A 12,248-nucleotide genomic window follows, 5' to 3' on the forward strand; every position below is an offset into this window, starting at 1 on the left:
GTGCCACACCTGCACATCCAGGGATAACCACGGAGCTCAGCAGATGCTTCCATAAATTGTGTGATGCCATCAGAGCTGACGTTGGGTCACAAGCCTGGATTCCTGATTGAGTCATTCACACTGATAAAAGAGTGTTGGGAATTAAAACCTGAGGAATGTGTGCTGGGACTCATCCTCCAAATAAAGGAACTGCAGTCGTGCCGTGGGGCTGGAGGAATTGCACCTTTGGCTGGAAATGGAGCAGATTTAGTTCAACTGTGGGATATAACCCAAACTGCTGCTTTGGGGAGTTAGAACAGAGCACTGCTACTAGAACTGGTGTAGGCAGGAATTATTTTGAAGCCTCTCAACATATTTATTTATTTATTTTATATTAAACTCCGGGTTTTTTTTGTCATTTAGGGAGGAAAATCTCTCTAATGGTCTCTATAGAAAGATGCATTTATATGAGACTGTGATGTGTGGGTGGGGAAGGGTTTGTTGAAGAAAATCATGAGCTGACTCCTAAAATATCTTGGAAATGAAGTGCAAGGGAGAGAAGATAAATATTTTATAAACATGTGCAGATGAATTTATGGTTTGGCTTGTCACAGTTCACCAGTTGTTTTCAGCTCTGCCCATGACAGGTCTGTCTTCTACCCGCTGAAAACCACACCTTCTCTTTTTCTGGATTGTGTAAAGCCTCTAATACTGGAGCTTTGTTCCTTCTGAAACCCATCTTGAGTCGTTCTGTTACCCCAAAAACTGACTCGACCTGAAAGAAAATCAAAATACTTTGTCAGCTCTACAGGAATTCATAGGTGATGATTAGAAAAGTGAGGGGTAGTTTCTTTGAAATTTCTTCTACCAAAATTTCAAGGAGAGGAGGCTGCAGCATCCTGGAGGCTTTTCTGTGTCACCTCAACCTTATCCCTCCCTGGGAAGGGTGAGAGCTGGAGAAGCCCTCCCTGGATGGGCTTGTGTCATTTATTTTTCCTTTTCCTATCAAAAAAAGGACGTAAGTTAAAAAAAAAGCAGTGTTACAATTCCCATTTTTACTCTTCACAAACCACCCACTGCTGATGTCCAACAACTCCACCACTCTCTATTTTAGACCCAGCCCGAGGAGGACGACCCGGGGGTGGGTAAAGCTCTGCCTGGGCTTTTCTTCCTTTTTTGGCAGTTTTCATTCCCTGGGAACATTCCAGGGGTGTATAAAAAGCCACTTGGTTGTGTCTATTTCTTCTCATTCACAAAAGACATTTTTATATTCAAAGAACACAAAACCAGCAGCTCCTCTTGTTACATGTGTGGGTTTTTTGTCTTTTCCTGTACATCACCCAAAACAAGGTCAGCGAGCGACCCCGCCGGCGTCCAGAGCGTTTCATAACTGAGGGCGTTTAGAGCTTCCCTTTCCTTCTGGAGGGCCTTTACTGCAAAACACAAATTCCTGCCACTAATTCCAGCCTGACCCACTCCAGATTACGGAGTTGGGAGCAGTGGGCTGCTCAGTAACCACTGGTTGAGTCACGTGCTGCCGGTAGCGCAGCGGCTGCTCCTGAGGAGCCCCAGCTCGTGGCCAAGGCGCCCAGCTCAGCTCGGTGACGTGGGGCCAGGCACACTCAGTACATTATTCATGATGCTTTTAATTGCTTCACTCTGCTTTTAACTGGTGCTGGAGGCGGGGAGAGCCGGGAGCTGCCTGCAACAGGGATGGGTTGGCGTTAAGTCGGAGCTCTGGAAAATGGAGTATTATTACTGTCCACGTCTGCTGAAGTTCCTGCAGTATCTGTGGGTAAGTGTGCTCTGGAATGTCAGTGTGCTCCCAGAGCTGGCTGTTCCCACTTTTTTCAGAAACCCTGGGAGTGTTCATACGTGCTGAAGGCTTTTCTCAGCAGTTCCTTTTTGAGTAGTAACGTGAAACTCGGGATTTGTTTTGGGTGAGAAAGGCTGTTGTATCACTAATACTTAAAACTGTAGATTACCCGAATGTGCCTTGGAAAACCCTTTTAGGGATCAACATCTCTTCCGTGTTTATGCAGAACCATGGGAGTTGTAGTTTAGTTTAGTGTGTGTTAGGAATATTCTTCCCTCTTTGTGTAAAAGCTCTCCCTGGCTCTGGAGCTGCTGCCCAGAACCCTCCTGCCCTGCTGCTGGTGCAGCCACTGCCTGCTGTTCCAGGAAAACATCCATGCTCCTGGCTTCAGGAGTGTGTCATTTTACAGTTCCTTACTTGTTTTTGATTTGACTCTTCATGGGTTTTGATGTCTCGGTGAGCACTTCCTCTTCCAACACTCCTTAGGGCTGTTGTCATGAAAAGTTCTTTTTAGCAGGCTCTGACTGTGCTGCCCTGCCAGCTTTGCACAGGGACTGCTGCGTGTCTGGAACTTCCACATTTATAAAACGTGCATTTGAACTGAAAAGCCTTTATGAATAAATACTGTATTGCTGTGAACTAATCATTTAATGTTTTAATTTCTCCTGTACCTATCAAAGATGAGTTTTCATTTGCTTGTTGTAGTTTGCATTGATCTTCATTTTTTCAGCTGTCAATTCAGCCTGTAATCAGCACCAGCACCAAACCTTTTCATGTTAGCTGTTTGCTACTATGTTTTAAAACTGTAGCAAAGAGTTTCCTTCCCTTATTTTGAGTTTAATTTTGCAATCCTGTCCTGTATGTCCTTTGATCAGTTGTGAGGTGAGATTGCCCTCTGTGAATTTCTTGCTGCTGGGAGAGGAAATTGTACTTGAAGAACTGGGGATTTTATTAAAAACCTTTTCCTGATGGAGAGTGTAGTAGCGTAAAACAGGGAAGTGCTTGGACATCAATTAAATTTTTTATTTGACCAGCTGTACTTTTAAGAGATAAGCTTCCTTTAAATTGCAAACTAAAAAAAATTAGTCATTAGTGTGACGAGGGGGTGGATGTTCTTTGTGGTTTGTCAGTGTGAGAAGTGTGAAAGAGCTCTCCCTGCTCTTGCTTTTGACATGGGATTTTCCATAAGGTCAGGGGAAAAATCCCAAACCAGCCCAAACTTTGGATCAGTCCAGAAGGTGCCAGGGATGGTGGGCTCCAGTATTGTGCAGTTCTGGGCTGTAACAGAACAGAATGTTCTATTTTCTGGCTGTACATTCTCATTTAGAGGCCCTGGAGCATTCCTTAGGCACTTTCATTTCTGCACATTTCCTGATTTACTGCAAGAAAACATCAGAATGACAGTTCTGATATTCATGACGTTAAAAAAGAAATTTAAGGGACATCCACAATTGTGCCTTCTGTCACTTTCTGTGCTGCTGTTGCAGCTAGAGGCTACTAAGGAGATACTTATCTGTTCTCTCTACTTACAGTCAGGAGTAACCAGAGATGTTTGGGTTGGTTGTCAAGTGCTATTTAATCTGTCTTGGGGAGCTAGGATGCTTTATTCATTAGGAAGACATACCTGAAGAAGCTACAACTCTTAATTAAAAATATTATAACTAAAATCTGCTTTTAAAGCTATTCTATGGAGTTACTGTTGGTTGCATCTCCTCTGCTGTGTATTTGCTTTACTCCTACAGTGGTGGAGTTGTGGGACATCACTGGACTCACTCAGTGCCAGCTCTCTGCTAATTCCTTGCTGATTGCTCTCCTGATTTTTGGGCAGGATGTGTCTGACTGTGACAAACAGCATTTTCTGAGCACAGCAGGGTCTGTGGTGTGGCCCTGTCCACGTACAATGGTGTCACCACCACACATCTGCATCCTGTGTGTGGGTGACAGCTCTGCACTTCTCAGAAGTGTCTTTGTGTCCAGTGAAGCCTTTTTTTCCACAGCTTGTATATATTTGAGTATTTTCCAGTGTGCATGGGGTATCCATCACCCCTTTGCAGCTGGTGAGGAGCCTTGCTGCAGTTGGTACAAGCCATCTGTAGGTGCAGCTCCGTGGTCTTTCATCAGTCACAGGGTCAGACTGGTCATGCCAGCTGTGCAGCCACACCACTGGGGTGGCCTGTTCCAGTGCCCTTTGTCCAAGAACCAGATTTTTTTGCTTCCTGGTGGACACAGCCTCTTCTACACCTCTCTGGCAGTTCTGTTCCTGCCCTTGGCCTTCTCAGTTGTCAGCAATTCTTGCTCAGTTTTGGCTTGCTGGAATGGATGTGGTGGTGGGTCTCTTCTCTGTGCTGGTACCAGTCCTGATGAGTTGCTTTTTCTCACTCTGACACTTGTCATTTTTCAAGTAGCAAAAAAATTCTGCATCCTGAAAGGACTCAAAGCAAATGGCTTGTTTTAAATAAAACGTTCCTCTGCAGCATTGTGATGATTTAAAAAGACCTTGTTCTGTATTGATAGTCATGAGTTGAATAATTGCAAAATCAAAAGAAAATTGGAGTATTTAAAGAAGAAGTAAGATCTAGAGTTTGTTTTGACAAGATTTTGGTTGCTACCTTTAAAGAGTAGTTTTGATATGTTTTGTCAGGTGACTCTGAAGGAAGCAGCAGCTGGTTATTAACCACTGTCCTGACGTGTCACTGCCAGGGGAGGTGGGATGGTGATGGGAGGAAACGGAGATCATCAGTCTGGAGCCACGGGTGATGGTCATCCTGCTCTGGGGGGGTTATCCCTGTTCTCAGGGAGAGAAGGGGCTCTGTGCAGCTCTGCTGTGCCTTCCCTCTCTCTGCACTTCAGGAAAGTTCCTGCAGACTGTGCTGCTCTTCCCTGTGAGATTTGTTTTTGGCTCTGGGGATGGTGTCAGCAGGAGCAGATGACCTGCGTTACCTCTGGGATAATCTGGATAAATTATGCCCTCGCACAGGAAAATCTGGAAAGGCATTTCCCCAACTCCCAGCTGCTGCTGTAGAGGAGGAATTGTGGTGTCTGTGGCATTGCTGAGAGCAGGCAGACGGGCCAGCCTGGCTGAGGAGCCCCATTCCCAGCAGGAACACGAGGGAGTGCTGTTCCACCACGCAGCTCTGCTGGCCCGCGGCCACGTCCCCGCTCCCAGCCCAGGGACACGTGCTCAGTGCAAGGCAGTTTGTTCTAATGAGGTGTGGTATTAAGTTTAATTTACCATAAAATGCTCACATGGAGCAGCACATTCTAGGTTAACTTGTCGCAATAAGGGTTTCATTGAGTAAGATGTAATCGTTTATAGACCTGGTAATTTTTTTGTAGTGACTGTGTTGTTCCAGGCTCAGAGTAGCTGGAAGTGGGGGCTGACTGTGCCTGCTCTCCTTCCCCTTATTTTAAATTTGGAATTGTGAATATGCTTGTGAAAAAGTTCTTCTCTTTTAGGGTACTGAGGCCCTGGTACAGGTTGCCTAGAGGAGCTGTGGTTGCCCCATCCCTGGCAGTGTCCAAGGCCAGGTTGGATGGAGCTTTGAGAAACCTGGGCTAGTGGAAGGTGTCCCTGTCCATAGCAGGGCTGGAACTGGATGATTTTTAAGGTCCTTTCCAACCCAAACCATTCTGTGACCCAAGGCTAAAGAGGATTGTTAAACCTCATTTTTACACGCAAAGCAGAAGTGCCTTCACTCCCTCCCTCCTAATATTTTGATCTAAAGTTGTTTTGACTCAGTTCCTGCTTTCCCAAGCTGTTGTCAGTGTTGCTGATGCTGGGAGACAGCCAAGTTCCCACTATTGTTCCTGTCCTTTCAGCAATGGTGAGTTGTTCGTGCAGCCAGTGTTTACTGTGCTGAAAGGAAATGGTGTTTTTAGGGAGCTACTTGAGCATGGGGAAAGCAGCTCTGTGTAGAGGGCTTTCCTCAGGATACCACAGCACTTGCACTGCAGGGCACAGGTGCTCTTAAAATGTAATTTCAGGTAAATCTGGAGCCTGAATGAAGCTTGGAAAAATGTAATGTTTGGTTTAGTGATTCATGGGGAGACTAATAAATCCCTGGCACCTCAGGGGAGGTGGGATGGATTGTGTGCTGTCCATGTCCTGGGGAATGTGGGAGCAGAGGGCTGTTCTGGAGAGGAGGAGGAGAAAGCAGTAAGAGCAGAGAGACCTGGAAGTAAAGGAAAGTGAGTGCACTTAGATTATACAGCCATTGCAAATAAATCCAATAAAAATTAAAATGAGTGAAGGAATTGTTGTATTAACTCACAGCTGGTGTTTGGTCAATTTAGTGCCATCAAGCAGTGCCTGATGCGAGTGGAAGATGCAGGGAATGATGTTTTGTAGGGAGAAGATGGAAGAGCAGTGTTCAGACAGGCCTTGGGCAGTGTGTCATACCAGGAACAGCTGGAATGGGTTCAGGAGCAGCTCCTTGTTACTGATCTTTGAAGAAGGAAATCCCTTGCATGAAAAAAACCTCTTCCTTCAGAGTGTTTTATGAATTTAGTGAGCCAGATCTGAGCCCTCAGTAGCTGGAGATTTCCTGAGCACCCTCAGTGAGGAGAACAACTGCTCTGACATCTCCTCGGGCAGGTGGTGTGGAGCAGGAGCAGCGTGTTCTCCTGCTTGTTTCTGTGCACTCCCCTCACTCTGTGTGCCCTGGGAGAAAGGTTCAGCAGGTGAAGGTATTTTAGGCATGTTCTGTGCTCGAGAAGTCTCTGTTGAAGATGTTTTGTGGTTATCTGTGCTTAACATGTCCATTGGGTCAAGTGAGGGGGCAGCAACTGTTCCATGTTGGACTTCCCAGGAGAGCCCTGGCATTTCTTTATTGTCCCTCCCTGGTACAGGGGGATCCATTGCAGACATCTTCATCCTGGATTTTTGTTTGTACAAATTAAAAACAATCTGTAACCATCCATCTTTTGCTTGGCTTGATCCCTTGGACATAAACAAATGTAAAGAAAATTGTTTTAGTCCTTTCCAGCGTATTTGTGCTGTAGGAATTTCCTGTTTCTGTTTTTTCAGTTTTTCCTCCTCCATTGAGCTGGAAGGGAAGTGCTGCAGGATTATGGACATGGGCTTGCAAACAACCTCGTATATTTTTAGCTGGTTTCCTCAGCTTTAACATTGATAGCTTTGTTTTAGACAGAAACAATTCAAGGCCCAGAAGCTGTGTATGTTCAGGATGTTTAACTGGGCCTTGCTTGGGTTCAGGAGAAACATACTTTGGGGGACAAAAGAACTGGCATTTTCTGAAATACTATTGTGCTTTAGTTGTTGCAATTATTGCTGGTAGTTGTATTTAAATTGTTTAAAAACTTAGAGTAAAAGTTATATTTCACAGTTACTTTTACTTGCTGATTTTTATTAATCTTGATTTAATGATATGCTACTGCAAAAGTGCCCAGAATCAGAGAAAGGATGGCTGAATTTTTGATTACAAATGAAATGGGAAAGTGCAGTTTTTCAGTGATCCCATCAAGGATCACCATGGCAGTAGAATGGAAAAATTACTCTAAGTATGTTGAGCATTCATTCAGTCATGAGAACTTTAATGTGCTTTCTTGATCACAAGGGTGCTTCTGTAAGGAAAACAAGGAATGCAGATTTATATATATTTTTATGACTTTTCACCAGCTGTTTAAAATAAATATTTTTAAAGTGGCCGTATACTACATTGATGAGATCTTTTCTGAAATGCTTTTGCACCTTTCCTTGAAAGCCTCTCATATCCATGTGTGCTTGTGTAAACTTTACCAATATTGATGCAGAGCCTGTTGCCTCTGCAGCCTCACCTCGTTCGCTGATTTGTGAGGCCTCTGGGGGCTTTCAAAATTACCCAATAGAAGGAAAAAGTCTGGAAATGGAATTTCAGCCTCTTGTAGATGGTGTGTGCAAGGGGAACACCTTTAATGCCAAGGTATCTCTGCAAAGTGTCCAAGATTGTGAGCAACCATTAATTAGAGCTGTGACCCTGAGTGTAACTTGCTTATTTTCAGTAGAAAATGAAAGTAGAACCAAAAACAAATATTTGGTGTCAATATTGAGATACCTGGGGTTTCAGGTTACACAAGAGATTTCTCTGTATGGACACTGTCCAAAGTCCATGTGTTAATACACTCCATCCATTCCACTCTTTTTCCTCTCTCTTGGTTTTTTCCTTTTTCTTTTGAATGTGGAGTGTTTGTCTACATGTGAGGTTGTTTGGGCATCTCAGTGAATTGCATTATTACATCACCATGAAAATTTAAAAAACCACCACAAAACAGATAAAACCACCAAAGCCTTTTGTCTTTGCCTGTGTTAAATCTTGGGAATTCCTGGATTGGAATGGTGGGCAAGCCTGGGTTTCTGCTGTGGAGCAGATCCTCTGCTCCAGCTGTTGAGCTTTGGTCTCTCTCTGCCAGAGGAGCAGCCAAGCATTTCTTTTTAACTTTAAATGAGAATTTGAAGGTGACATGTAAAATCTTTGTGATGGGGTGTTGCACATGAGAAATTCAGGCTGTAGTTAGGAATGCTTGCTGCTCCTTTCAGAATGTGACAATTCAGTTGGCAAAACACAGAATACAGAGGCAAAAATAAGGAGCCTATAAATCTGTGAGTTGTTTGTTGTGTCTGAGGAGCCCAAGAGTAATTGAGTCTGGAGCCGTGCAAGAGAGCCCAGCCCAGCACTGTGTCTTTAAATAGTCCATCATGTCAAACACAAGAGGTTAAATTAAGTTCTCTTACTAATGAAGCAGAAGGGTAGTTGGAGTGGAATGCAGGGCCAGAACAGCCTTACAAGGGCAGGCTCTGCTCCTGGGGGTGCCACAAAGTGGGACTGGAGCTGGTCCTCACAAGTGCTGGGTTTGTTGGTGGGATGGTGCCTCACAGAAAACCCTTTGGAAATGCCTGAATTAATGCTGATTTCTAATTGGAGTGGAGTGATTGGAGCAGGGGAGATGATAGGAGGAACCCATCAGAGAGTGAATTCCTGACTGAGGTTCCCACAAGGGAAGAGCAGAAACTGTTGTCAGATTTAGTCCAGACTAAGGTTGCCCATCCTTCTGTCCCGTCTGCTTTTTTGGCAGAGGATCCTTCAGGGGACCCAGCTGAGGTGAAAACTAATCCCAGATGTCTTGGTGGGTCTTCACTGCATTTCCTTCCTAGTTCCATATGCTGGGATGGAGCTGGTGGCAGAGGAACCCCATGGGCTGGAAGGATCCACACCCATAGAGAGGCTGCAAGTCCCAGCTGCCCCTCCTGGGCTGTGTGTTCTGTGCTCTGCTGCTTGCAGGCCTTCTTTAAATTGACCTTGCAATCCCTCAGAGTCATTAACATAATTACATGTGTTTGAGAGCAGGTGAAGCTCCAAATGAGCTGTAAGAAGCTTTTGGAAAATATAATGTAACCATGGGATTTTGTTTTCTACTGAATAAGGGGAGAAACAAGGGTTGCTAGGTCTTTGTGCAGGGTTGTGTTTTTGAGCTGTAGGTGGAATAGATGTTAATAATGGAAGTATCCAGCAATGTTTAAATAACGAGGTCCCATTCATACTGAGATAATTAGTCATGCAGTTTGGGTAGCTGTATGTGTGTGCTCTGTTTTCTGGAGCTGCAGATCCCTGACAGACCCAGGGTGAGATAATCACTCGGATTTGTCAAGGGCAGAAGATCTTGTGCTGTTCTTGTTCAGGAACAAACCCTCGCTCTGCCAGGACTGCTGGGCTGGGGGCCAGTTAGAGGGTGGAGAGGCCCTGGAGGAGGTTGCCCAGAGAAGCTGTGGCTGCCCCTGGATCCCTGGAAGTGTCCAAGGCCAGGTTGGATGAGGCTTGGAGTGGGTCTGGTGGAAGCTGCCCGTGGCCTTCAAGGGAAGGGACTTCAAAGCTAATCTTGTTCCACTCCCCTGCAAGTTCAGCTGAAGTGCTGGAAAAATCTCCAGCTATTTGAATTTGATGGTGGAGGTACATCTGGATTGTTCTCTAAAGCATTTTGCCCTGGTGTTAATTGAGGTGTAAATCTAAGCAGTAATTTAGATGTTTCAATACCCAGCAGTGTGTTCACGTGGTGCCAGAAGATCCTAAATTTAGTATTGCAGAAAGACTCAAATCAGCAGTTTTCCAGTCTTCTGAGGACAAAAATGGTATATTTGGTATAACATTTTTTTTTTCAGGGGAGGGAATATATATTTCACTATAATAAAAAAGTTAATATATTCTGTAGAGCTTTTCAGATCCTTCAAGTTCCATGCACATGTGAGGAATCCTTGCAGCGAGCTGTAGGAAAGCCTTGCTCTCTGCATCCTGGGTGAAATCTGGCTGTGCCTCTCCTCCTGGTTGCCCCAGGTGATATTCCAGAAGGGGAGTTAAATTTGGGTTCTGCTCTGCCTGTCCTGGTGAGGTGAAGGAACTGCTGACTAACTCACATGGCAGCTCCAGGCAGAGTTCTTGGGCTGCTATTTCAAGGGCTCCCGCATCAGATGGAGCCTGAAACCCTCTGGAATGGCAGAGTGCCCCGTGCAGAATCCCCGCACTGCAGCAGGCACAGAGCTGCTCTTGCAAAGGCACAGATGTTTGAAATATCACACTTAAATTTAACAGCCTAAAAATGTGCAGAAAGTCTTAAATTCCAGCCTTGGATGCAGGACCTCCATCATTCGTGAAGCGTTATCCATAAGTCTGGTAATAAATTTTTTTTTTTCCTATTTCTTTGCAAATCTAAGAAACACCCTGCTCTTGGGGAATCTGGTCAAAACTATCTCTTTGCATTTCCATACAAAAATAACCCTGCAGCTCTTTAAGAGAAGAGCTGTGTGTGTGGGGTGGGGGGGAAATGGATTTTCTCTGTTGGCTGGATTTTCTTTGATTACTGAGGGGTTTTATAAGGCTGCTAATTTGTGAATGTTCAAAACATTCAGAAATGAGAATAAGTTAGGAAATGCTACATAGTTGTCACTGAAGTTTTTCCTGGAGATAAGTTACAGGTTGTTGGAGCTGAGCTCCTAAAAACAGGGATTAAAAGGGAAGGCTCCCTGTTTCCTCAGGGCATCTTGGGTTCATGCACGTCTGCAAGGCACATTTCTGATAGAATAAACCTTATGCAAGAGCCATTGCATCAAATGTTATCTAGAAATTATTTGTTCCATTGAATCTCTTCCTGGATAGTTCAGAGGAGCAGAGGGTGATGCAAGTTCATGATACTTTGTATGGCAAATTAAGCAACAGCCACAAACCCCCTTGAACAAATAAAAGAGCGAGCAGCTTCCAACATGTCTATCTTGCCTTTCCCCTTGGTCCTGAACTAGTCACAGCTTGACTTTGGACTTTTAAGTCCAAACTTATGTCATAAACTCTAGATTTATTGATTTAAACCCATAGCTTTTATTCCTGCTGTCCTCCCTAGTGGGCTGCTCCCAGGAATTCCAGGCTGGTGACACCTGGGGTCCTCTCGTTACCCTCAGTCATTTTGGGTTTGTGGTCTCCCAGCAGCCGAGGAGGGAGCAGAGCTGGGGAAGGACACAGAACCCTTCCTCTCGACAGGGAGCAGTGTAGAAAAGTGTTAAAAAACAGCTTCCAATGGTCAGACCTGTTCAGCTTTGCTTTGAGGCTCTGGTTTAATCATTATCCTGTGCTGATAGCACAGTCACTGATTGGGACGTGCCCTCTTCGAGGCCACAGTGAAGCAGGTAGGGGTGCTGGCAGTGCCCAGGTGCCCTCTGAGCAGCAGCAGGAGGGGGTAGGTGTGGCCCCATCCCGCCGGGAATCCTCCGGTGCGGGTGTGAGACGCTCCCTGGCAGAGCCGCGTTCCCCGGGAAGGGTTAAAATCAGGAAATCCACGTGACATGTGCAAACTATGAATCATTCCAATGGATCTGTGCAACTCCTGCCTGCTCCGGAGCCAGCAGATGCTGTTCCCGCGTTGCCATGGTAATCCTGCCTGTACTAGAATAAAGCCCAGCCCAGATCCTTCCTTGGGCAGACCTCTGCGGCTGGTCACCTCCTCATTGTTTCCTCCCCGGAGCACAGGCGAGGCAGGGACGGAGAGGAGGGCTCGGCATTCCAGAGGCAGCAGCGTTCTGCTGCCTGTACCCTCGTGTGCCTTAGCCGGGAGCCGGGCGAGTGACAAACAGCTGTGCATCCCCAGCTGCTCCGGGCCCTGCGACGACAAGGAGGCGTGGGGACAGTCCCTGCGTTTGTCCCTCGGCTGGGAGCCCCCCTGGAAGCAGAGGAGCTGATGTCATCCAGCTCTTTTGGCAGGCTCTGAGCAGGCAGTCCCGCGGGGAAGGCTGGACACGCTTCCCCTCCAGGCTCCGCCGGCTTCGCCCCGCAGTCCTGCCACGGAGAGCTCCAGGATGGTTCCGGAGGCAGCGAGGCTGCCGAGGAGGGGATTCTGCTGCTGACACCCTTCTGCAGAGTTGTTTGAGAAGAATCTGAATTTATTGGTTTGGAAGAACTAATCGATTTGCTGCTAAATG

At 45.8% G+C, this 12,248-nt stretch overlaps 1 protein-coding gene across 4 annotated transcripts in view; it reads left to right on the forward strand.

The window, feature by feature from the left end:
• The window catches only part of KIAA1671 (KIAA1671 ortholog), a 64,634-nt gene that overhangs the window by 31,254 nt on the left and 21,132 nt on the right, over positions 1–12,248 (forward strand). The window contains exon 1 of one of the 4 annotated variants that reach the window (XM_063416366.1): positions 1,553–1,774. The exons of 2 other annotated variants lie outside the window; for them this stretch is intronic. In XM_063416366.1, the coding sequence (XP_063272436.1) occupies positions 1,724–1,774 (51 nt within the window). In that variant the 5' untranslated portion in view covers positions 1,553–1,723. Of the gene's footprint in view, positions 1–1,552; positions 1,775–12,248 lie in introns of those variants that run through there. One more of the 4 variants, XM_063416368.1, reaches the window with a different exon arrangement.

This window comes from Prinia subflava, chromosome 19 (genome assembly GCF_021018805.1).
Source record: "Prinia subflava isolate CZ2003 ecotype Zambia chromosome 19, Cam_Psub_1.2, whole genome shotgun sequence".
NCBI classification, from domain to species: Eukaryota; Metazoa; Chordata; class Aves; order Passeriformes; family Cisticolidae; genus Prinia; species Prinia subflava.